This window comes from Adiantum capillus-veneris, chromosome 21 (assembly GCF_014529385.1).
Source record: "Adiantum capillus-veneris isolate H3 chromosome 21, ASM1452938v2, whole genome shotgun sequence".
NCBI classification, from domain to species: Eukaryota; Viridiplantae; Streptophyta; class Polypodiopsida; order Polypodiales; family Pteridaceae; genus Adiantum; species Adiantum capillus-veneris.
This window is the reverse complement of record NC_140951.1, coordinates 111,689,292-111,714,965: the sequence shown is the minus strand read 5'-3', so window position 1 is coordinate 111,714,965 and position 25,674 is coordinate 111,689,292. Positions and strand designations below refer to the sequence as shown.

The 25,674-nt window shown below is 43.4% G+C and overlaps 1 protein-coding gene across 4 annotated transcripts in view; it reads right to left on the bottom strand.

Moving 5' to 3' along the window:
• Positions 1–3,836: 3,836 nt before the first annotated feature.
• Positions 3,837–25,674, bottom strand: part of LOC147431542 (uncharacterized) — a 106,747-nt gene continuing 84,909 nt past the window's right edge. For 3 of the 4 annotated variants that reach the window (XM_086494104.1, XM_086494103.1, XM_086494101.1), the window contains 4 exons: positions 5,272–5,372; positions 4,898–5,017; positions 4,557–4,754; positions 3,837–4,436 (listed from right to left, as the gene is read on the bottom strand). In XM_086494104.1, the coding sequence (XP_086350230.1) occupies positions 4,356–4,436; positions 4,557–4,754; positions 4,898–5,017; positions 5,272–5,372 (500 nt within the window). In that variant the 3' untranslated portion in view covers positions 3,837–4,355. The remainder of the gene's footprint in view (positions 4,437–4,556; positions 4,755–4,897; positions 5,018–5,271; positions 5,373–25,674) is intronic. The other variant, XM_086494102.1, reaches the window with a different exon arrangement.

Genomic DNA, 25,674 nt, shown 5'->3' with positions numbered 1-25,674 from the left:
AAAGTTGTCGGTGAGAAGCTATGCGGAGAAGATTAAGGAATTGACCAAACAACTGTAGGAGCCTCCATCAAAAAAAAGGATGTGAGCTTGGTTCCTTAAGGGTTTCAGAAGCAAGAAGTTAAGGGAACAGATGGTTCCAACACCCACAAAGAAATTTCATGATCTGGTTCAAAGAGCGCTGAAATTGAAGCAGTAAGCCAAAAAGGAGAAGGGCCATAAGAAAAGACAATCCAATGATAGTGAGTCATCAACTGAAGGGTTATATTCCAACACTACTTCCAGTTGATTTGAGAGTGACACAAATGAAAAAGGTAAAGCCAAGAAGAAACAATGATGGACCAGAAAGCTAGAAGAAATGTCGAAGCAAATTGCTAAAACAGCTAAGACAAGGCCTTCAGTCAAAAAAGATGGGAATCTGGTGTTTAAAATGTAGATCAAGAGACCACAGATCTGATAAATGCTCACAGTGTACATATCAAAGGCTTATGGGCATGTACAAAATAACTATGGCATTATAATTCATCATTTCAAGAACCAAAAATATTTATCAATGATTGCACTAACAATCATGAAGCAGTGAAAGAATATGGAGTAAGCGGTTCCAAAGAAAATGAGACCAACATAGGTACTGGTAATGGCAGATGCAGATACCAGGGGGGTACTGGCCGGGGCGGCAGAGAAAGAGGTGACTTTGCAAAATGAAGCTTAAATTGTTATAAGAATGGGAAATATGGTCACTTTGTAGCTCAGTGCCCGAAAGCTACCAAACTAGAGAAACCTGAACAGAAGACACATGAACTAGTGTTAGTAGAGTTAGGATATGGAGGGAGCTTGTCGAAGCAAGCTTTGGAATGAGCTTTTTTTTTGGGAGGGGAGGGACATCGCTGCACCACCATTACCGCCCTCATTGGCCAGCAAATCCACAAGCTCTTCTCCTCCACCACCTCCTTGGCCACCACTATTGGTGCCCTCCTTGGCTACAAAAGCCACCCACTCTTCTCCTCCACCCTCTCCTCCTCCACCACCTCCACCTATTTCCTCTCATCCTCCATATCCTCTCTTCTCCACTCTCCTACTCTCTCTCCTTGTTTCCGCACCTCTTTCTCACTAACTTCAACTCCTCGTCGGCTAGATTTCTGAGGTCTCTTGAAATAGTTTCCTACAACGTTTAAACTCTCTTCTTCTTCTCTCTCTCTCTCTCTCTCTCTCTCTCTTTTTCTCTATCTCACACACACACACACACACATCATTCCCAGCCTTCATTTCACTCACTCCCTCGATCTCACTACCATGTCCTCTATCCACAAGTTTGCTACTCTCTCCCTCCCTTGGCCTCCACGTGTCATTCTAACCTAATTCTTTCCTCTATCTTACCCATTCCCTCTCTCCCTCCCTTGGCATCGATATGTCATTTTAACCTACTGCTTTTCTCTCTCACCCATCTCTCTCTCTCTCTCTCCACATACTTCCATCACCATGCTTAATTGCATCCCTCTCCTACACCCTTCCTCATTGTTTCTCCTTCCATCCCTTTTTTTTAGAAAGATCCCACTCCCATGATGTCTCTCTCTCTCTCTCTCTCTCTCTCTCTCTCTCTCTCCATGGACATAGGGAGAGAGGAGAGAGAGAGAATATAGTAGAGACGATCTGTGTTCAAGAAAAAATCCTAATTGAAAAAAATATGGGAGTGTTTAAAACTCTCAAGAATTCGTCGCTCGTGGTGATTACACTAAAACTTGTAAAATTTTGCTAGTTTTCTAAAAGGCAATCTCCGAATCTACTAAAGATTTTGCAATTTTATCTAATTAAAAATACATCAAACCTTGTTTTTTTACAAACACTATGCTAGGGTGTGTGTTCTCTCACTAAAAATTGTGCAAATATATTGAACTTGATGGGAAGGCAAGTCACACGAACAGTTTGGATCAGCTTTGAGTTCACTACAAGTAAATGATTAAACAAAAGTAGGTTACGACGTAAAAACTAATCTTAGTCTTCCTATTTCTAAATAAATGTTGTTCAGGTTGGTGACAAATTTACCAACAGTCATGGAATTGTTGGCTTGTATGATGAGCAAGTAGCAATATAGTCCTTTCCACAAGAAGCTACTCAAGCATACACTCCCCTATGATATACAAATAGATATTTATGGAAAAATGAATACAATAGCTTTGGGCGTTTCCACTTACTTCATGATATTGATCAATAAATGATCGTGGGCATGTTTTGCTTTTGGAAATCTCAAAGAACGGCATATTAAAGTGGAGAAGCAATTTGAAGAAATTAGGGGTGGAGAGTTCATATTAACTCTCCTCGTCGGATAGATCTTTAAGGTCTCTTGAGATAGTTTCCTGCGACGTTAAAATTCTCTTCTTCTTCTTCTTCTTCTAAGTACTACAAAGACCGTGGCATGACAACTCACCATATTGCATACATGATAGCAAAATGGTATGGCTAACAAAAGAATCAAGTCATTGTTCAAATGGCATGATGCATGCTCAAGGTAATGTCTACCACTTATACTTCCAGGGTCAATTTTGAGCATCACAATATACATCTCAAATCATAGGTAACGAAGGTAGTGAAACACTTGACTTCTCTTTTAACCCATTTTTGTAAATCCTTCAATTGCACATCAAAATTATCGTCATGAGCATGTGCTAAATGCTTCTAGAACCAAATGGGATGCAAAGAGTTAAAAGTGTACCTCGAGCATAGAAGGAACAAATCAATTATTTTCAATTGATCATAATCCTAATGGTATCTTACCTATTTTAATCTAGCTTGAGCTGTACAAGGTGGCTTAAAGAGCTCATTTGAAAAAAGTGTGAAAGGCCAAAACGAAAACATGGCTATGGTTTCCCAACATGGTGAGAGCCAATACGAGTTCAGAGATTTCCTCCCACATGTTAGTGGTGTCCCATTAAAGAAGAATCAAACTTAGACATCCACACGACCATCTATCAATTAATTCATGCTAGAAGAATGCAGTAAAGATGGGGAAGATTCACTCAAGTGCAAAAGAGCACATCACAAAGTGCACATAGGTGTCCCTTCTCGCAAGAAATACTCCGGCAAACTTGAAACAACATCCTAGTTACAATGGAGACTCTATAAAGCCTGAAGAGCAACATCCTAGTTATAGATCTCAGCCTTCACCATAAGACAAACTCATTTGGGTAGTGAGTTTTATTTTGGCAATTTATTCCTTTCTAGACTCTCTTCCTGTAAAAATTCTCTTTAAAGATTGGTATGTGTTTAGAGATAAATGATAAGACTGCATACTCCTGAATAAAATAGGCATAAGCTTTATATTGCCACACTACAGAGAGCAAGGCAATGTAAGGAGTTTTCCACCAAAATGGCCACAGGGGGTGCCACATTCCACACCTAATACTATTCACCACTTCCATGGCACATGAAGGCTTGAAATATGGCATAAGGGCTGACATGGAACGAATGTGAACTCCTCTCAACAACAGAAACCCTCATGGTGGTACTCCAATTGATGGAGGAAGGTACATTATCCTAACTCTCTTTTCTTTCTCAGTTCCATCTTTGTAACTAAAGCTAATTAAGCAAGCCAAAAAATTTATCAGTTCATAGCCAATAAAGTTTAGAATGTTTAGAATGTTTTTGTGACGACTCCTCTTCAGGCTTGGATTAGAAAGCCAGTAAACCCCTTCAATGTATGGCGATGGACTACCAAATGGGATACTTTCCCAACCTCGAGGTTGACATACGTAATGTTCAAGGGCCCTATACACACAAGCCTCAAAAAAATTATATGGTTGACAATCAACAGAACTTAGACAGATGCTGAAAAAGCTTGCATATAACGTTTAAAACCAACTAGAATCTAAAGAGATTATTTATACAATGAAAGGGTTAGTAAAAGGGTCTTAAACCCGTACAAAAGAACAGACTTTTGAAGTTCTTATAAGTTTCTAAAAACAAAGTGTGCAATTACTCCAAGGTAAAGGATCAAAATAAATTTTCCTCTTCAAGAAAGTAGCTTGAAAATATTATGGATTCTAGGGAAAATAGAAAACTAAAGGGATAAAGACAAATGGGTAAGAGAGATTGTTCCTCTTCAGACCAACCAGCACTTTAAGGACTGCTTTCTGCAAGCAGTCAGCATGTGTAATGTACATCCCTTTATGAATAAACTCCTAGCTCATTTCTGTCTTGAAACCATTGAGGTGCTGTGGTCACGATGCCAAATTAAAATGATAACTCTCTAGTACCGTAGCACTCCAAAGCATTAAGCAAGTAGTTTTGTGCAAAAGGAAGCTACATGGCAAAGACTATAGGACCATGTTAATCACAGCTCCACTGCTTTATGAAGCACGCAGCTAGCCTGCCATAGCCACCAAATTCCCAGCAAGATTACAACCAGGATAGTCATGATAGTCACGAGTATCTTTCCAGGGACACTGAAAGCAATGAGAAAAATGTAAGCATTTTCATCCAAAAAATGTTGTTCACTCTTTTCACATCTACAGCACTTGTTCTAGCAGCCAATTGATGATGGAGCTCTGCCAAGAAGTGCATACCTGGAAGTCCACTGCATACGGGCATTTGCGATGAACATCAAAACATACTCCCCGACAAGGTTTAATGATTGTATAGTTTACATAGATTTTTGGATTCAACTTGGTGCCATAGATTGCATGTTCCACGTCATATGGTCCAAGTGTAGACACATGTAATGGTGGCGACGGCGTACACTGTGGAAAGGCTATTGCACATATCTGCATGCATACAATTGCTTGCTTCAGAATTAATATAAAGCACACAAATTGCGTAAAGATCAAACTAAGAAGCAAGCAGGTGGGGTGACTTCAAGAAAATTTCTATATAAGAAGGCTACAGAGAGTGGTGTAACGAATACGACCTGTTTCAATTGCATGCTTTTTCTGTAAAACAAAACTTTTACCCAATATTTGTATGCTTGTAGACAATCACTGCACTTCCAAAATGTTTTATCCCGGCAATTCATGAAGGTTAACAAGTCCTACATAGTCAAACCATCATCAGCATCCCTTCATAAATAAGCAATTATTAAATGACAAAAAGTGGAGAAATAGAAAAACAAACAAACATCAATGTGCAAATTCTCTTACCAACAGTCGAGAGAACACAACACCTCCTTACCCCCAAACCAACAAAAGATCCCATTTGGCTACATGCATACACATGAATCATGAAGCTGCCCTTTTTGTTTGATTTATGAGGTGTTTCAATAGTAGCCCTCAACTTTCAACTTACCACCATACGATCATAATGGCAGTTGGCAAATCGATCTTCCTTTTTTCCAGGAGGAAGTCCTGTGTTAGCTTGAACACGAGCTGTATAGCTAATCATTGATGCTGAAATGTTTCAACCTAGCTCTTTGTTAACTTGAGGCTCAATTTAAAAAAAGATAAAACGCTTGACTTAAAATTGAATGTCTCCAAAATTCTCTACCTTAACTAGTTCCAACACCTTGTCTTTTCCTGAAGCAAAATCACATTTGATTATATTCAAGAAACACAAGGACGGACGAGACAATAAAAATGAGTGTATGTGGGATAGGAGCTATCCACCGAGCTATAAAAACCCCTTTAGCCCACCCAAACTCTGAAACAATTGAAGGGTTTTGATGAAACCTCTGGAAACAAAAACTCCCAAATATTTAAGCCCCCCCCCCCCCTCCCCCTTCTCTCTCTCTCTCTCTCTCTCTCTCTCTCTCTCTCTCTCTCTCTCTCTCTCTCTCTCTCTCTCTCTCTCTGTGCATGTCACAAACTTATGACGTGGCATGCTATAGGTTGCCCCAATTTATGGGCACCTGCCGACCTCGGACAACTAGGAATAAAAAGAAGAAAAGAGAAGGGCTGGCTGTACGAAAATCCGCAATTTGCGTTGAACTGTTGACGCGGCTAGCCGTACTGATTTCCGCAAAACGCGTTGCTGTGCTGATGTGGCAGGCTGTACAGAATTCCACCTTTTGCGCTGGATGCTTTTGAGAACCAATTGCTTTTGAGTTTAGAAGCTTTTCATGTACTGCTTTTCCCCAAAGCCAAGGGCCTTAAAATAAGACCCTTGGGCTCTCTGGCTCATTTTGTGCTGACGAGACGATGACCAAAGGAGACCCAAGGGCAACTGTACTTTGCTCGAGCATTAATACAAAAAGAAATACCAAGAGGGGCGCTAGTCTTTGGGGCCAATCTCTCTGGGCATGGAATTACGCCGGGCCGTGTCGACTCAATTGAGCTGTGAATTAAGTATAAAGTGTTTTAAAGTGATTCTCTCTCGTGTGTCGTGCTAGATTCCAGACTTGGAGTGTCCAAGTTTGTTATAGTGGTATCAGAGCTCAGTCGATCTCTCTTGTACCGGAAAATCCAATCCCTTTTCTCGCGACACACATGGATTCTGGCAAGAATTAGACGACTCCTCCTGCCACCTCGGGAATGGGAGACAACACGGGAAATTCAAATGAATTAGAAGATCACAAATACGGGCCACCTCGGCCTACGCAGTATCAGCTAATGGAGATGCAACATCAACAACAGGTTGAGGAGTGCGCAAAGCAGATGCTCTAGTTTGCAAAGGATCTACAATACGCAAAACCCGACACCCGATTGACGAAGTGCATACACATTGGTAGAAAGCCATTGACTCACCAATAAAATCGCCCCTCAAGAAACCTCCTACTCCAAGGATGTTTACTGAAGAAGAACTTGATGACGTCGTCGAAAGGCGAGTCAACCAACTTTTGGGGGCGAAGAAACAATCGAAGAAACGCAACAAGGGGACAGACCACCCCGGTTATTTGGGCTGTCAATCTTCTTTTGCAAGTGCAAGAAAACAGAAGAAGCATGTACGCTTCGAAGAACTATCCAGTTCATCCTCTTCTGACAGTTTGGATAGCTCTTTCTCTTCCAATTCGAGTGAAGAGGACAGAAAGGGCAAGAAACGAAGAAAGAAACAAAATTTTGAAAAGAACAAGAAGAAGGCAGAGAAGAGCAGACCCCGACCTGTTTCTGATAGTTCTCCTAAGGATTCATCATCCTTTGAGAGTTCGGACTCCGATGACCACATGTTCTATTCAAAGGAGAAACACTTTTACAGAGACAATCAATATGATTTTCTCAAGGACAAGGGCAAAAAGACAAAGGAATTTAAGGTGGACATTCAGTTAAGTTTGAATCCTTTTCAGGGTTCTGAGATGCTCCCAAGGCTTTAGCCTCTATTTAGCAGTTTGACATAGCATTCTCTGGAGGGCGCTATTCAGAGCACTCCAAAATCAGGAGGGCAGCATCTTAAAAGGAAATGCCTAAACGTGGTGGTCCACTTGGAGAACGTGCATTGATTATAGAGCTCTCAATAAAATCACCATCAAGGACAGATTCCCTATCCCAAGGATCGATGGTATGCTCGACAGACTTTAGGGATCTTCTTGCTTCAACAGAATTGATTTGAAAAGTGGGTATCATCAGATCCGAATCGCTCCGGGAGATGTCTACAAGACAGCTTTTCGGACAACTTTTGGTTTTTTATGAATTTCTAGTGATGCCTTTTGGACTCACAAATGCTCTAGCAACATTTAACTGGATGATGGATAGGACTTTCCATCTTTTGTGGGCACTTTCTTTGACGACATTATGGTTTTCTCCAAGAATGAAGCAAAGCACCGACATCATCTGCTACAGGTCTTTCAGGCATTGCGCAAGCATAGATTAGTTATCAATGCCAAAAAGAGTAAGTTTTTCTTACCGGAGATACATTTCTTGGGGCACATTGTCTCAGTAGAATGAGTGCAGATGGACCCGATCAAAATTGAAACTATCTGCGATTGGCCTAACCTAAAGAATGTTCACGAAGTTCGAAGCTTTTTGGGCTTGCGCTCTTATTATCGGCGGTTCATTCGAAAGTTTGTAAAGATAGCTTCACCTTTGCATTTATTGACTCAAAAAGAAGTCCCTTTCACGTGGGGACCAACAGAGGTGACTGCTTTTCAGATGCTCAAAGAAAAATTGACTATCGGACCAGTGTTGGCTTTGCCAGAATGAATAGCATTAGCATCCATCTTACCGTCATACTTACTGAATGTCAACTTCTCTGTGACTGAGTTGTTGGAATCCGCTTCTCGACTTGTGCTACCTGATGATATGCCCACGTCCTTGAGTGGCTCCGACTACGAGGTGAGTACTTGTGGGACCAACTCTCGCATGTGTTAGCCTCTCTACGCCTCACGTTCTAATTCCAAGGACGCTTGTCTTTCTTCGGCCGCCATGCGCGCGTGCTTACGCTCAAGCTCCAAGGTTACCCTTCTTTCTTCGGCCGCCAAGGGCGCTTGCTTGCGCTCGCGATCAAAGGTGGCGCAACGATTGTAGCATCATGTCCATCATCGACTTGACCAAAGCCTCCATAGGATTTGGTACAACCCGTGGCGTAGATGGGCAAGTGGGAGGGTTGGAAAATCCTCTTGGTGGGAAAAATTCTTCTTCACCACCTCCATGCTCATCACCTTCATGCAGAGTATCCATTCCGCTTCGGGTGATGACCATACATTGAGATCATGGGTACTTAAGTCTGCGAAGAACTTGGGTTCTTGAGGTCCTTGAGTTCTTTAGCTTGCAATATGTGTTAGAGAAGGCTTTTCTCTTACTCGAGCTCGACTCAGTCTTCCGGACGCACCCCTTGGCAGCCTTGTGCTCTCACCAAAGTTGCTTTTTCCCACCTCACGTCGATTGGCCGGCCGCTAAGTGTACGGTCCACTCTCAATGAGTGAAAAGAGGAACAAGGGGAGGCTGGACAAGCCCTTCTTTCTAGGGTTACCTGTCACTCTTTAAAAACACGATTAGGAATCGACACGCCCAAGTGGACTTGGGTTACGTGCGACCACAACAAGCAAATAATTTCTTGTGGTTCTTTCCTTGAGTGATACAGAACACTGCCAAAGCTCTCATACTAAAGTAAGGTGCAATGAAGTGAATGTTGACTTTGCTCAAGATGAGTGCTCCGATCTGTGCTCAAGGGTTCCTTTTACTTACGGAAGGGAGAGACTTCCTTTCCTTTAGTGAGAGAGTGCAAATGATCACAAACAAAGTGAATGACACTGTGAATGAAGGTGCTGAGAGAGAGAGAGAGAGATAAGAATACGACACCAGATGGTTCTTAAATCCTCCTCCAAGGGCCTCCCTCTCTATGGCGGGAGAGGTCTATGCTATTGATTGCACAAATCTGGTACAATGGTCTAGATGCAATGGACTTGCCGACGATGTCGACGACGAGGATGGCTGAAATCTGAAAACGCTAGGGCTGAAAATCTGAAATCTGCTAACTTCTGACTTTTTGCTGAATACTGACACTGTATCGGCGAGGATGGCGATGGCGATGACGCGACGACAATGCGCTGAAAACCCAGATGCTGAAATCTGCGGACAGCGGCCTGAAATTGATAACGTTGGCTGATCTGACGGTACGGTGAGGATCTGCTGCGGGTAGGTGAGATCCGCGGGCTAGGGGCTGGATCTGTTGTGTTTAAATGCTGAAAACTGAAAACGCTGATGTACTGGGGCTGATCTGACGCCAGAATCTACAAATGCTAGGCAAAGTCTGCAACTGAAAAACGCCAAATGATTTGTAGCAAAAACGCCGAGGCTGATCTGCAATCTGGAAAACGCCAAGCTGAAACTGTAGCAAAACGCTAGGCTTGATCTGTTGATGAAAACGCTAGGTTGTCCTGCTTCTGTTGGCTGAAAACGCTAGGTCTCCTACCGGTCTTGCTGAGAAGGTGACTGCAAGTTACTGGAACTTCTACTGCCTCTTTTGCCAAAAAAGTGCTAGCGATAGGTTTCTTTTATAGATACTTAGCAAATTTTCCCTACTCAATTTTCCAACAAAAGTCACTTATTAAATAGTAAGTGAAAAATGGATAAATAGAGAAAATGGATTCTGTGCACTGTAAAATGCTCATGATGGGTATTGACTGTCATGCTGATGATCATGATGTGTGCAACCAGAGGATATGCAACTACTCAAGTGCCTAGACATGCACGCCCTGCTCACAGGCTCACAAAGGTGCCAGAACACTTCCTAAGATGACCTGAACCCTGGACCTGAACCCTGGACCTGAAGTAGCTTGTCCACATGCACATAGGGTTAGATGTGCACGTGACAAAGAGCTATTGGCAGTGATCCATGCTCTTACACAGTGGCGACACTATTTACCTGGAGTTGATTTTACAGTCTTTACAGATCATCAGAGTTAACGCTACTTCTTGTCACAGAAGCAGCTTTCGGAAAAGCAGATGCGATCGGCTAACATCCTATCACAGTTTCACTTCCAGATTGTCCATGTTCAGGGAAGAAGAATTTAGTGGCAGATGCATTGTCTCAGAAGCCCTTGGTTCTGGCTATTTCCGTGATTTATCACAGAAGCTTCCAGGATATGGTTGACCAGTACGCCACAGATCCCGACTTTCCTTACATTTTTACTCGGATACGGAATGGGGAGATAGTTTCAGGTTATTCCATACGGGATGGCTATTTGATGCGGAAAACGATGTTGTGTAGTACACAACCTTTGAGGGAAAAGGTCTTGACAGAGTGCCATTGTCCACGTTTTACAGGTCACCGCGGCATAGATACCACCTTGAAGGGTGTGGAGCGTTACATCTTTTGGCTGAGACTCAAAAAGGATGTGGATGACTTTGTTCGCAGTTGTTTAGTATGCCAAAAGGTCAAATTTGACAGGCATAAGCCACAGGGACTACTACAGCCTTTACCCATTCCCACCCACCCCTAGAAAAGCATTGCTATGGATTTTATCTTTGATCTCTCCAAGACTCAAAGTGGGCACGATGGCATCTGGACAGCCATTGGGAGATTTAGCAAGCAGGCTCACTTTATCCCAATAAAGAAGACAATCAAGTTTGATCATTTAGCGAGATTGTTCATTGCTCAGATTTTTCGGTTACATGGCATGCCTGAGACGATAGTGTCGTACAGAGATCCCTGATTCACAAGTTTGTTTTGGAGGGCAATTTGGGAGGACATTAGCACGCAGTTGCAGTTCTCGTCATTATTCCACCCGCAGACTGATGGGCAATCTCAAATAGCCAATTCAGTGGTTTTGGATTTATTGAAGTCTCACATCTCTGATCAGGAGACTCCATGGGAAAATTATTTGCCTTTGGTGGAATTTGCCTACAATAACACGGTTCACTCTTCGACGGGGAAGGCGCCATTTGAAGTAATTGAAGGTGCTAAGGTCCCTCCCTTTCTAAGCAGCAAGGACAAGATTTTTGAAGTCGATTAGTACACGAGGGATTTGGACACTGCTTTTGCCAAGGTTCGCGAGGCTCTAGAGAAGTCTCAAGCATGGTACAAGAAAGCAGCAGATAGACATAGATGCAACTTGAAGTTGAAGGAGGATGATTGGGTGCTCTTACGTTTTGAGAAGGGAGGCCTAAGGAAACGAAAAGGAAAAGAGCGGCTTTTCCCAAAGCTTAGCATGAGGTATTATGGACCTTTCCAGATTCAAGAAAAGACAAATGATGTATCCTTCAGACTCAAGTTGCCAGATACTTGGAAGATTCACAATGCTTTTCATGTGAGTCTCTTGAAACCCTAGGGTGAGGTGCTAGTTGACAGGGAGCGTGAGGAGCAACTTGAAGTGGAAGAGAGCGAGGAGATACTCGTTCCAGAATAGATTTTGGCCCAATTTGGTGCAGACGAGACTGCACGAGAGGAGAGTCACTCCGATCCTTTGTCACAGATTACTTGGATGGAATAAAGTCATTGATTTCCCTTTGGATTTCAGGGATACTGTTGTGCTGACAGTATTTAGCTTTATGACTTTACGAATATTGAAAATGGGAATTCCCGAACTTGAATTTGATTGATGTGTACTCTCTCATGTGATTTTGTTTGAGTGCAGGATTGAAAGATGGATTGACTGTAGCATTTCGGTCTTGAGAATCTATAGACATAATCACAATAAGAATTAGCTAATCCGACATCAGTGAGGTCCGAGATCGATCTAGATGCGATTGCTATATACGTTGCCACGAATCATCGTCTTAGATATGGAATCAATTTTTATGTGATTGATATGATGTGAATGTGCACTGACTGAGTCGTCTTTGTGCAAGTGCTAGATTTGTGTGTGTCTAGTGCGTCGGTACTTAGAGTCAGTGTCTACTGAACTGGTTTATGGCCTCTGTTTGTTTTGCAGGTGTAATCGAGGGCAATTACAACTCTTTTAAGAGGGGGGGGGGGGGGGGGGGTATGTCACAAACTTATGACATGACATGCTATAGGTTGTCCCAACTTATGGGAGCCTGCTGACATGGCCCTGGGAAACTCTAGGAAAAAAAAAAAAAAAGCGAAGGGTTGGCTGTACGAAAATCCGCAATTTGCGCTGAACTGCTGACGTGGTTGACAGTACGGATTTCTGCAAAACGCGCTGTTGTGCTGACATGGCAGGCTTCCCCAAGGCCAAGGGCCTTTAAATAAGTCCCTTGGGCTCTCTCTGGCTCATTCTATGCTGACGAGCCAGTGAGTAGAGGAGACCCGAGGGCAACTGTACTTTGCTCAAGCATTAATACAAAAAGAAATACCAGAGGAGCGTCAGCCTTTGGGGCCAATCTCTCTGGGCACGGAACTACGCAAGGCCGTGTCGACTCAAATGGATTGTAATTTGTGAAATAAGTGTGAAGTGTTTTAAAGTGATTCTCTCTCGTGTGTCGTGCCAAATTCCAAACTTGGAGTATCCAACCAACTCTCTCTCTCTCTCTCTCTCTCTCTCTCTCTCTCTCTCTCTCTCTCTCTCTCTCTCTCTCTAGAGGCTGGAAACAGGGTACGCAGGAGGCAGCAGAGACATTTGAGGGCGAAAGGAAGCATACACAGGAGCACCGCGGGCACTGCATGAGAATGCGCAGGCTGCAGAGGCTTATGCGCAGGGCTGCTCACTACTGAAAACTAGTAGCGCGCAGAGGAACGATTGCAGGGGTGAGGGCATTCGCGACAAGGCAGAGGCTGCAGAGCAAAGCACGACAGGGCCTCTCTCAGCGCTGCCCTGAGACCTGCACGCACTGCCCTGCGTACTCCTGCTGAGGCCTACGCGAGAGAGTCCCGCATGTTCTATGCGTAGCACGTCCGGCAAACCTACGCACGCCCAGTTGTTCTACGCGTAGGAAGTCACGCCCCAGTTGTTCTACACGTAGGAAATCAATATCTCCTATGCTATTTCATTTTAAGCCTTACGGAAATTTTAAGTTAAAAGAGATTTTAAGCCTTAAAGTTTAAAGGCCTTTAAGCTTTGAAATAAACTTTTAAAGTTTAAAAGTTTTTAAGCTTTCCCTAGTGCCCTACCCCACATTTGTGGCTCGGGTTCGATGGATCCGCCTACCGAAGGGGAAGGCCCGGGTGTAGATAGCTACACCACCCCAAAAAAAACGACGGCTACTTTCAAACGAAGAAACAGAGATACTGTACTATCACCAGGATCCTTACGAGTCGGGAAAACCTCCAGGATACATGATGAGCTATTGATGGAGAAGGTCCAAGTGATGCTCAAATAAGAGCTAAACTATATGAGGGATGACATCAGGAAGGAAATGCACGCGAACGCTGAGAGCTACAGGAACTCCATGTATGGAGACATGATGAGAGAACTAAGGAGAGAGATCCGGGGGATACAGAATGAGGAAATTCAGACCGTGAAAACGGAATTACGACACCTAATCAAGGCCGAAGTAAATGTAACAGAATGCATTATGCAAAAGAAACTCGATGAGGCAGTAGCAAGTTTTGAAGCATGGAAAACAAATATGGAAAAGCACATGGGGGAAAAAGATGCAATAATCGAGGAGCTAAAAGGAGAACTTGCGGCTTGCGAATCTGCAACTAAGGAGAAGGGAGACGACCAACCTTCGGTGCTGACGGAGCTCGAGAACATGAAGGATCAGATGAAAGCTCTACGGGAAGGAGATGAACAGAAATCGAAAACGGCATCTTAATGGGCGGAACGTCTTGTTAAGACACAAGAAAAGGTTGATGAAGCAGAGAAATGGATTGAGGATGCGAAGAAAGGGAAGGCCCAGATGCCTGAGATGACACCTACCTCCACCATTATTAATATGACCATTGAGGAAGAACAGAAAAGGAAGAATCGGGCTCTGCATGTGCGGGTCACAGGAGTCAAAGACAAAGAGAATGTAGATGAAGAAGTGAGGGAACTGCTACAACGCATGGGCATCACAGAGACTACTCACACAAGTGCATGGAGAGTGGGCAAGAAAGGAATCGACGAGAAGGGAAACGTAAAGGATAGGGCACTTATTCTCCACTTCCCTAATATAGAAATAAGGAAAGAATTTCTAAGGAAGAGGCCAACTCTTAAGAAAACCGGTATTTTCCTAGGAGATGACCTTACATTGGCACAAGTGGCACACATGCAAGAGTTGATGCCAGAGATCAGGACAGCAAGAGAAAAGGGGAAAATCGCCTTTTATAGAGGAGGGAAAGTAGTGGTTCTGGAAAAGCGCTCATCATGACGGTGCGAGACCTATGGAGCGACGCTCTGGATAGCGGCGTGGAATTGTAATGGATCATATAGGCTAGATATAGGTGCCTTTGCAGACAGCTTTAGGGACAGAGACATAGTTTTCTACTCAGAGACACACCAGATATCGGGACAGCTTATGCCACATGTGAAGGGGTATTTATGGGAAACAGTTGGTCGACCAGACGAGATCTCTACGAGGTAGCCGGGTTTCAAGAGGAGTAGCAGTCTTATTTAAAGAGGAGCTGAGACCACTACTACAGACTATCAGGAAAGATGAACAAGCAAGGTATATGTGGGTGAGAATGAGAGCCGAGACAGGTAGATTTCTATATATTGCTATATGCTACTTCCCTCCAAGTACATCAATCTACTCCTCACCTAAAGGACAGTCCCCTTTCTCCATATTGAATAATGACATATGGGAGTTCTCTAGAGATGGAGACATCGTTCTCTTAGGAGACTTTAATGCCAGAACGGCCAACTTTCAAGCAGTATTCTATGATACTTATGAGGAAATGCTTAGAGAAGTGGATTTATCACAAGAGGGGCTTACTAGAAATTCACAGGATAAAGAACACACTGAATATGGGAGACATCTCATGGAGATGGCAACTACACATGGTTTGGCCATACTTAATGGTCTAGAGAATTTCCCTTTATCTGGGGGATTCACATGCTTCCCGCACAGGCATGGGGCCAGTACAGTATCGACGACTTTAAGGTGGGACCCAGACCGGTTGGGATTGCAGTGGATCATGCTCTCTTCACCTTATCAATCTCCTTCCAATACAATGCCTCTCAAGTCCAAAGGAAGAAGACACACACAAGATATACTTTCACGCCAGAGACTGATTCAGTCTATGTGGAACAGATCTATAATAGGATGTGGGCAGCCGAGCCAGTATATACTGTAGAGGAGATTACCTCTCAGCTAACAGAGATACTACATGGAGCAGCACAAGAGGCATACCCACATACTCAGCCTGATCAGAAGAGAGGATCTGGGAACATGCCTCAAAACAGTTGGTATGACGAGGAATGCAGAGAGACGAGAACCCAGGTCCAGAAAGAGCTTACACTTGGGATCATCACATATAAGCAGTCTCGGATTGCTCTTCGACGTATAGTACGTCGCAAGAAAAGGGCATTTTTAGCCAAACTGGAGAAGGATTTATATCAGCTCTTCTTGAGTCAGGACTCACATGAGGCCTGGCGTTTATTTCACGAGCACTCATCACCCTCGACAATTACTTCTTCTGAGATTTGGGGTCAATATGTAACATCATTATATACGGTATCTCGACAGCCTCCATTACCAGATCCGCTAGAGCCACGCCCTGCTACTAGTACTTTCTTTATTGCCGAAATGGTGGAAAAAGCCATTGATAAGATGAAGACAAGAAGAGCACATGATCATGAGGGTTTAGTAGCAGAACATCTGATCCATGCAAGGGATCTACTTTCAGAAGTCCTTGCTCATCTGTTTAATCGGGTCATGTGTGAAGGATTACCTGAATCTTGGAAATTATCTACTATCGTACCTATTTTCAAGTCAGGGGATCCTATGATACCCGGGAACTACCGTACCATTATGGTGGGTCACACATTGACCCGACTGTACGCATCCATTCTGGAACAAAAATTGAGTAGATGGGTAGAGAATGAGGGCATAAGGGCAACAGGACAAGCTGGATTCAGGAGGGGTTATTCCACTTTAGATCACATTCTTACGCTCAGAGCCATTATTGAGGAAGGAAGAGCAAGCGGGAGAAGGATGTATTGTTGCTTTGTGGATTTTCGGAAAGCTTTTGATACAGTACCAAGGGCCAGATTGCTGCGCAGAATGCAAGAGTTAGGGGTCCCCACAGAGATTATCTGGGGGATCATGGCCTTATACGGGTCAGTAACTGGTTATGTACGTACTCCAGAAGGGGATTCCGACATTGTTCATTCCACCGTTGGAGTAAAGCAAGGATGCCCACTGTCCCCTACTTTATTTGGTATGTATATAGATGAGGTATCAGATTACATTGATAGAGAGGGTGACAGAGGTGCTCAACTTGGAGGGTCATGGATCCCTTTGTTGTTGTATGCAGATGATATTGTATTGATAGCAGAATCACCAGATGGAATGCAGAGGCAGCTAGATGCATTACATAAATTCGCGGAGGACAGCGGACTGTCGGTAAATTTGGGTAAAACCAAAGTTATGGTGTTTAACACCACACCACAGTGGGTTAGGAGATCGGCACCTACATTTGCATATGGCCAGGATACAGTAGAGTACACAGATGCATACACATACCTTGGTGTGGTATTTACAGGACCGAAGTTTACTCTTAAGAAAGCAGCGGATGCTAGATTGTCCAGAGCCTCTGCGGCCTTGGGAGGGTTGGAGAGGATGTGTTCACAAGTGCAGTTTCAGGAACCACGAACAAAACTTTGGCTCTTTGATACTGTGGTGGCTTCGGCTATGCTGTATGGGGTCCAGATTTGGGGACCATCTGTGGATCAGGATAATTGGAAGTCAATGGAGAGACCTTTGGTATCTATGATTTCCCAAATGATTAGAGCCAAGGCCTCCGTACCACACGCGATTAGCCGAGCGGAACTAGCTGCCCCTCCAATAGAAATTGAAGCTCTTACCAGATCAGTGTCCTTTATACATGGTTTATGGGATACAAATAATTGCCGATATACTAGATTGGCCCTCGAATCCTCTCGACAATTAGCAATGAAAGGAGATACATCATGCTGGTATGCGCAACTGTCCTCGTAGTTTCACAGACACGGGTTCAGTATGGAAAGATTACCCCCCTCCCAATACTCTCTTGAGGCTCCATCACTGGCAATCACACGAACGGAGATTAATAAAATCATCTGCCAAGATCTTATACAATTGGACACTAAGAGGACATGGGTAGACCCTACACAAGAATTGGGCACGAAGATGGCCGACTACAAAGAAAACTTCCTATAGCTATCTGAAGATGGCTTTGTGATTCGCCCGAGCTACATGGATACCCACCTGTCTCATGGTTTGAGATGTGCTATTGGTCAGATTCGTACATCCTCACACCAGTTGGAAATTGAATTTGGCAGATTTAGGGGAATCCCACCTGAGAGCAGAATTTGCAAGTTATGCGGAATGGAGCCGGAGACAGAATTACACTACATATGCCACTGCACCGTATACTATGAGATACGTGGGCGTTTCCATTGCCTGTTTAAAGAAGGCTTTGGACCTCTAGATAGAGTCATGCAATACCAAGATCAAAGGTGCTTAGGCCTGTACCTACTGGAACTACATCGGCACAGGGATAATCCAATGAGAAGACAAAGAGCACTACAGCCTCAGAGGCAGATCACAGATTTCTTCGGATCGAGAGAAGCAGGAATGGAAGGAGAAGCGAGAGGCCAACAGCGAGCACAAAGGAGTACCCACATTCATACCAAAGGCACCCTCATTGACAGGGCGATTGAGCTTAGAAAATCGAGACGACCACGACTGAGATGCAGAAGCACACTTCACCGGAGGAGACTACAACAAAGGATTAGAAGCATTCTAGCCAGACACCCAAAATGCTCCTAAGAAGTTTATCTAATACTTTGTATTTAGTTTTTCACATTTATTTTCACACTTTTCAGACATTGTAACAGACTCACCACTTTTGTATCAGTTTGGTCTCATAGGTCACTCTGGCCTTTTGAAGACGTTAATATAACATTTCATTTCTCTCTCTCTCTCTCTCTCTCTCTCTCTCTCTCTCTCTCTCTCTCTCTCTCTCTCTCTCTCTCTCTCTCTCTCTCTCTCATCAGTTTCCTTCATTCATAATTTATGAGACCTCCCTAGAGATAGATATGCTCGTCTAGCCCTTGAGTCATCCTGAGAGCTAGCGCTACAAGGGGACCCAGCATGCTGATATGGGCACATGACATCATGGTATTCACTCACATGGCTTCAGCATGGATAGACTGCCTCCATTCCAGTATTGCTTGGATGTACCCTCCCTTTCTCTCACACAGATGAAGATCACTAGACTTATACGTCAGGATCTGATTCAACTAGATACCAAAAGCACATGGATACAACCGATACAAGAGTTGGCACGAAGATGGCTTTCTATAGAGCGCATCTTCTCCAAACTCCAACTAATAGAGGATGGATATGTGATCAAACCGGCCTATATGGACGCTCATTTATCCTATGGGATACGATGTGCTATTGGTTAGATACGCACATCATCACATCAACTAGAGATTGAGACTGGCAGATTTAAGAGAGTACCAACGGAGGCCAGGATATGCCAGTTGTGTCATATAGAGCTAGAGACATAGTTACATCACATTTGTCACTATCCGGTAAACTATGAGATACGAGGTCGCTTTCACTGTCTATTCAAAGAGGGCTTTGAAGTCGGGCATCCGCGGGCATTGATTATGATGATGATGATTTTAGTCTGACAATTTTAGTCTTTTAGTTTAGTCTTTCACTTTACTTCATTTTATTTTTGTACGCAAACATTGGATTAATTCCATAAGGATTGTATCAGTTTGGTCTCATAGGTTATTTTGGTCTTTTGAAGACGTCTAACATAGCAATTCATCTCATATCTCTCTCTCTCTCTCTCTCTCTCTCTCTCTCTCTCTCTATTTATATATATATATATATTTATTTATTTATTTTTTGTTGCTTTGTCGACTTTCACAAAGCATTTGATATGGTGCCTAAAGCTATATTGACGCACAGATTGTATGATTTGGGTGCTCCAAGCGAGATTACATAGGTATTTTGGCACTCTAAGGTAGTCACAGGTACACTTACACGAGGATATGCAACCCTTGCACGCTTGGAGCATATGCACTCATTGGTACAATTTCATGAGCCATGCACTAAGTTATGGTTGTTTGATACTCTAGTGACATCCCCCCCACCCCCTTCTCTCTCTCTAAATCTCTATCACCATCGTACACCTCATTAGCCCTCATGTGATTGTACACCTCCCCATATGCTTGAGATGATGTAATATGTGATGTTGATGATGACGATGAGGATGTAGGGTAGGCTTACATACCCACCCACTCTAGGTACCCTCGTTTATTTTTATCTTTATGTTCTCCAAACGTACTACTAGAGTCACACATGGATATGAGGATGTAGTGTTTTGGTCTCATATTTGGCCGTTTGAAGACGTTAATATTTCATTTCCTTCCATCTCTCCCTCTCTCTCTCTCTCTCTCTCTCTCTCTCTCTCTCTCTCTCTCTCTCTCTCTCTCTCTCTCTCTCTCTATATATATATATATATATATATATATATATAGACTTTTGCAAAGCATTTGATATGGTGCCTAGAGAAAGATTGACACAAAGATTGTACAATTTTGGTGTTCCAAGTGAGAGTATGTAGGTATTTTGGCACTCTATGAGGCAATCACAGGTAGACCAGAGGACCTATCAGAAACTAACCGTTCCACCATTGGAGTGAAATAGGTATATCGACTTTCTCCAACTCTCTTTGGTATGTATATTTATGAGGTTTCAAACTAAATTGATAGAGAGGGAGAGAGAGGTGCAGAACTATCAAGCACCTAGATACCCTTGTTGCTTTATGTGGATGATCTTGTTCTTATTGCTGACTCACCAAAGGCGCTACAGACAATTAGAAACATTACAAAGACATGCACATGATAAAGATCTATCTCTGAACCTCAACAGGACCAAGGAGATGACTTTTAACACCACAACACAATGGGTGAGGACATCAACACAAGATTTTTCTTATGGTCGAGAAAGGGTAGAGCATACAGAGAGCTACACATACCTAGGAGTTGTGCTTACAAGAGAGACAGGCAGCAACCTCTAGACTTACACAAGGATATGCAAAGCTTACACGCTTGGAGCGTATATGCTCATTGGTACAATTTCACGAGCCACGAACTGAATTATGGTTGTTTGATACCCTAATGACATCCACATTATTGTATGGGGTACATATTTGGTAACCTAGCCTCATTCATTGCACATGGTCAAGCAAGACGTTTGATGGATGGAGAGACCATTAGTTACTTTGATCTCCGGATGATCCGGTGTAAGGCTGTAGTACCACATAAGATTGTTTGAACAGAGTTGGGAGCTACTTTAGTTGTCGTTGAGGCACTTACTAGATCACTACCTTACATACATGGCTTGTAGGACATCCCACATCATCATCGTGCTAAACTGGCTCTCGAGTCATCTCGTCAGCTTAGCTATGGGAGGAGACTCTAGGCGTTGGTATGCATAGACGCCAACCTAGTTGCATGGCTTCACGATGGACAGATTGCCACCCTTTCATGGATGCACCATCGCTCGCATTATATTGCTCGAAGATCAACATGATAGTCAAACAAGATCTTACATAGGTTGATATAGAGAGGACATGGTTGAGTCCCCCTCAAGAGTTGGGAAAGAAAATGGCATTTTACAAAGAGCATTTTCTTAATACTACTGAGGATGGAATTATCTTATGGCTGAGATACATGGACTCACACGTCTCCCATGGGCTTAGATATATCATGTGTGATAGGCCAGAGCTCTTTGCACTTCCTCACATCAGCTATAACAAACTTGGACACCCCAAGTTTAGATTTTGTTGCGACACAATAGAGATTCACTTCAAATACTTCACAAATAAAGAGTCGACACAGCCCAGCGTAGTTCTATGTCAAGAGAGATTGGCCCCAAAGACTGGTGCCCCTTTCGGTATTTCTTTTTATATTAATCTTTGAGCAAAGTACAACTCCCATGGGTGCGGTGCTTGCTCTCAGACTCTGCGTCCAGATGCTCTAAGAAGTGAGCCCCTTGGGCTTATTTGTTCTTACAAGGGATGCGAAAAGCAGAGCCCCAAAAGCAGTAAACTCAAAAGCAACTTGATCCAAAAGCTGCTAGTAAAAGCCAGTGGAGCCAAAAGCGGAATTTCTGTACGGTGCTGCCACGTCAACAGTCAACGCGTTTTACGACCGTCTGTCACAAGATGGGCACCACGTGCCAATAGAAAAGAACAAACTGAACAGACTTTTAGTACTTCAATAACAACTGAACTGAAAGAGAGACGACACGCGACACGGAGTGGCGGAATTCCACCCCAAAGAGTATTGGCCCCAAACCTTGGCGCCCCTTTCGGTATTTCTTTATATTGCATCAACACAGTACAAGCCGGTACTCCAGACTCTCTGTACCTTCTTCAAAAAGCATGCCAGAGAATGAGCCCTAACCTCATATTTGAAGGCCCTTGGCCTGAAAAGCAGTTATAGTGAAAAGCTTTCAAAACTCAAAAGCTTCTGGTCCAAAAAGCAATGCCAAAAGTTGCCAGCGTAATTTACGGAAATCCATACAGCCTGCCACGTCATTAGCCAGCGCAAAACGCAGAATTCCGTACAGCATGCCACCTCATCATGTCAACGCAATTTTCGAAAATCTGCCACGTTTTTTTTTTTTTGTGTGTGCGGGTCCTGCTTTATTTTAATCCTTTGTGTCACTTGGGGCCCCATTGGACGGGGTCCCCATAAGTTGGTAGGACTTCTTCTGTTACTTGTTCTTCTTAGGGTTTAGGCCCCTCAGCCAGCATTTGCAAGTCGGTTTCATTCTTTCATCTTTGACACGTCAACAGTTTGTGACATCTCCCCTTCTTGAAAGAGAGTAATCGTCCGCGATTACAGCAGATCTGCAAAACAACTCAAGTTAGCTTAAAAATTTCCGAGGGTCATTCCGAGGGACAATCATTTTGCTCTTTTTATTAAGGAGTTAGCTTCTCCTTTCGGCTATTTTGATCAAGGAGTTAGCTTCTCCTTTCTGCTCTTTTGATCAAGGAGTTAGCTTCTCCTTTCGTCCGGATCGGAACTCTTGATATTCCGGTGTAGTAAAATTAGCCATCACACCCAGACCGTACTGATCTTCCACGGATGTCTTGATGCACTAAAATTACATACCCAAGCAATCTCATCCAATTAGGAATATTCAGTAATTGGCACATCACAATGCAACACAAATGCTCACATATGCATGTTACAAGACATAGAAACATAAAGTCGCCGATGAACACTCCTCCCGCATAACCTAACAAGGTCCGGGCCGGGAGATATTCAACGACTCCCTCATCACTCCTCCTGCATAACCTAAAAAGGTCCGGGCCGGGAGATATAGATGCCTTTTACAACCAATCGCCCCCCAAAAAGCAGCCTGCGTCGTTTGGAGGTGTTGAGAGTAACCACTGCTCAGACTTCTTAATACTCCTCTCGCATAACCATCCAGGTCCGGGCCGGGAGTCACAACAAGGGTCCGGGCCATGAGTAAAAACAACACTTATCAATCATTCGATACTCCCCCCGCAAATAATCGGGCCATGAGTATGAACAAGCATTCTCAAACATAATTTCTCACTACTCCACCCAGGAGTAAAATCACCAATCATTGAAACCAGTATTATAATCATAGTCAAACAATTCAAATGGGCACCAAGACAGGTTCAAAACAGATACCATCCATTTCAAACAAATTTCAAACAGGATCACCAAACAAGTTCTCAAACAGATTTCAAACTTAAAAAGCAATCTCGACATCAGTCGAGGTCGAAAAGTCGATTGACTTTCCATCTTGGAATCTGCACAAAAAATTAGGGTTAGGTTCATTCCGTAAGGTCGTAGCCGAGCACAGCATGGTCCATCATCTCTTGGACAAACAGTGTTTCTTTGGGGGCAGGGCAAGATAGCAATCGCACCAAACCTCCAAGGTCATTTGCTCATGAAGAGACATCTACTGAGAGATGTCGAGGAATTTCAAGTTATAATCTGATAGGGTTTCCATGGCAAGCATTTCAGAATACCCCACTCTGCTAGAAGTGGCACTCCGAAGGAAGATGTCAGAAACCATATAACTTCGGGCAAATTTTTTCTTGAAAGCTTGCCAAGTACTTGGAGTATGCTGCTTGATAGCTATCCACATCTGCATAGCACTGCCTCTGAGAAAAAGCACTGCCTCGAAACAAATCTTGGATCCTTCTCTTGTAAGTGACCTTTATGGCTTATGCCCTGTAAGACATGAGCGGTGAAGACGGGAGCGCGCCCGATGCGCGATGAAGTAAGGGTGGGAGTGGCTAATAAGTCTAGGTTGGAGGGTGAAAATACCTCCAATAAAATTCCAATAGCTTTTTGTAGGACTGGTATGCTTTCAGAAAAGCACACACTTGATGCTCTGATACCACTGTCACAAGACGGGCACCACGTGCCAATAGAAAAGAACAGACTGAATAGACTTTTAGTACTTCAATAACAACTGAACTGAAAGAGAGAGACGACACGCGACACGAAGTGGCAGAATTCCACCCCAGAGAGTATTGGCCCCAAACCTTGGCGGCCCTTACGGTATTTCTTTATATTGCATCAACACAGTACAAGCCGGTACTCCAGACTCTGCACCTTCTCCAGGAAGCATGCTAGAGAATGAGCCCTAACCTCATATTTAAAGGCCCTTGGCCTGAAAAGCAGTTATAGTGAAAAGCCTTCAAAACTCAAAAGCTTGTGGTCCAAAAAGCAATGCCAAAAGCTGCCAGCGTAATTTATGGAAATCCCTACAGTCTTCCACGTCATCAGCCAACGCAAAACGCGAATTCCGTACAGCATGCCACGTCATCATGTCAACGCAATTTTTGAAAATCTGCCACGTCATCATTTTGTGTGTGTGTGTGTGTGTGTGCGGGTCCTGCTTTATTTTAACCCTTTGTGTCACTTGGGGCCCATCAGACGGGGTCCCCATAAGTTCGTAGGACTTCTTCTTCTGTTACTTGTTCTTCTTAGGGTTTAGGCCCCTCGGCCAGCATTTGCAAGTTGGCTCCATTCTGTAGGCTTTGACATGTCAACAGTTTGTGACACTGTCCGTACAGCCTGCCATGTCAGTAGCGTGAATCACTGGCTTCCGTACATATGTCAACACTCTTTACACATTATTTTTTTAATGCTAGATGTCCCTTTGGCCCTTCGACAGTTGTCCATAAGTTGGAACCAACTTATTAGTTGGTCATGCCACGTCATCATTTTGTGACATACCCCCCTCTTGAAAGAATTGTAATCGCCCTCGATTACGCCTGCAAAACAGACAGAGGCCATAAACCATTTCAACAGACACTGACTCTAAGTAGTGACGCACTAGACACAACACGTCTAGCATTTGTACAAAGACGACAGTCACATCAGTGCACATGATATCACAGGACAAATCAATCACAGAAACATTCATTCCAAATCTCAGGCCATGACTACCAGCAACGTATTTAGTAATCGCATCTAGATCCATCTCGAACCTCACTGATGCCGGATTAACTAGTCCTTATTGCGATCATATCTATAGAGATTTATGAGACCAAAATGTTGCAGTCATTTCGTCTTTCAGTTCCTGCACTCAAACAAGTCAAATGAGAGAGTACAAATCATTCATATTCAATTTTGGGAATTCCAAGTCATACGGCAGAATACTGTCAGCCCAGCAGTATCCCTGAAACTCAAAGGGATATCAGTGACTATTCAATCCAAGTAATCTGTGACAAAGGAGCGGAGTGACTCCCCTCTTGTGCAATCCCTCTGCACTAGATTCAACCCCGTTGATCTGCGGGATCTCTCGACGTAAATGTAGCTAAACCGAATGCTTCAAGATAAAGTTCCAAAATCTGAGGAGTATTTGCTAGGTCCTCCTCCTCCATCCACTTCGCATCTAATGCCAGATAGTTCTTGAATTTAACTAAGAACTGCAGAGTCACTTTACCTTTCACTTTTCTTTCCTTGTGTGCCAAAATCTGTTCAGGAACGAGTATCTACTTGCTCTCTTCCACTTCGGGTTGCTCATCTAGCTCCCCATCAACTGGCACCTCACCTTTAAAAGGTTTCGAGAGACTCACATGGAATGCATTGTGAATCTTTCAAGTATTTGGCAGCTTGAGTCGAAAGGAGACAACATTTATCTTTTCTTTAATCTAGAAAGGGCCATAATACCTCATGCTAAGCTTTGGAAAAAGCCGCTCCTTTTCCTTTCGTTTCCTTAGGCGTGCCTTTTCAAAACGTAAGAGCACCCAATCGTCTTGCTTAGT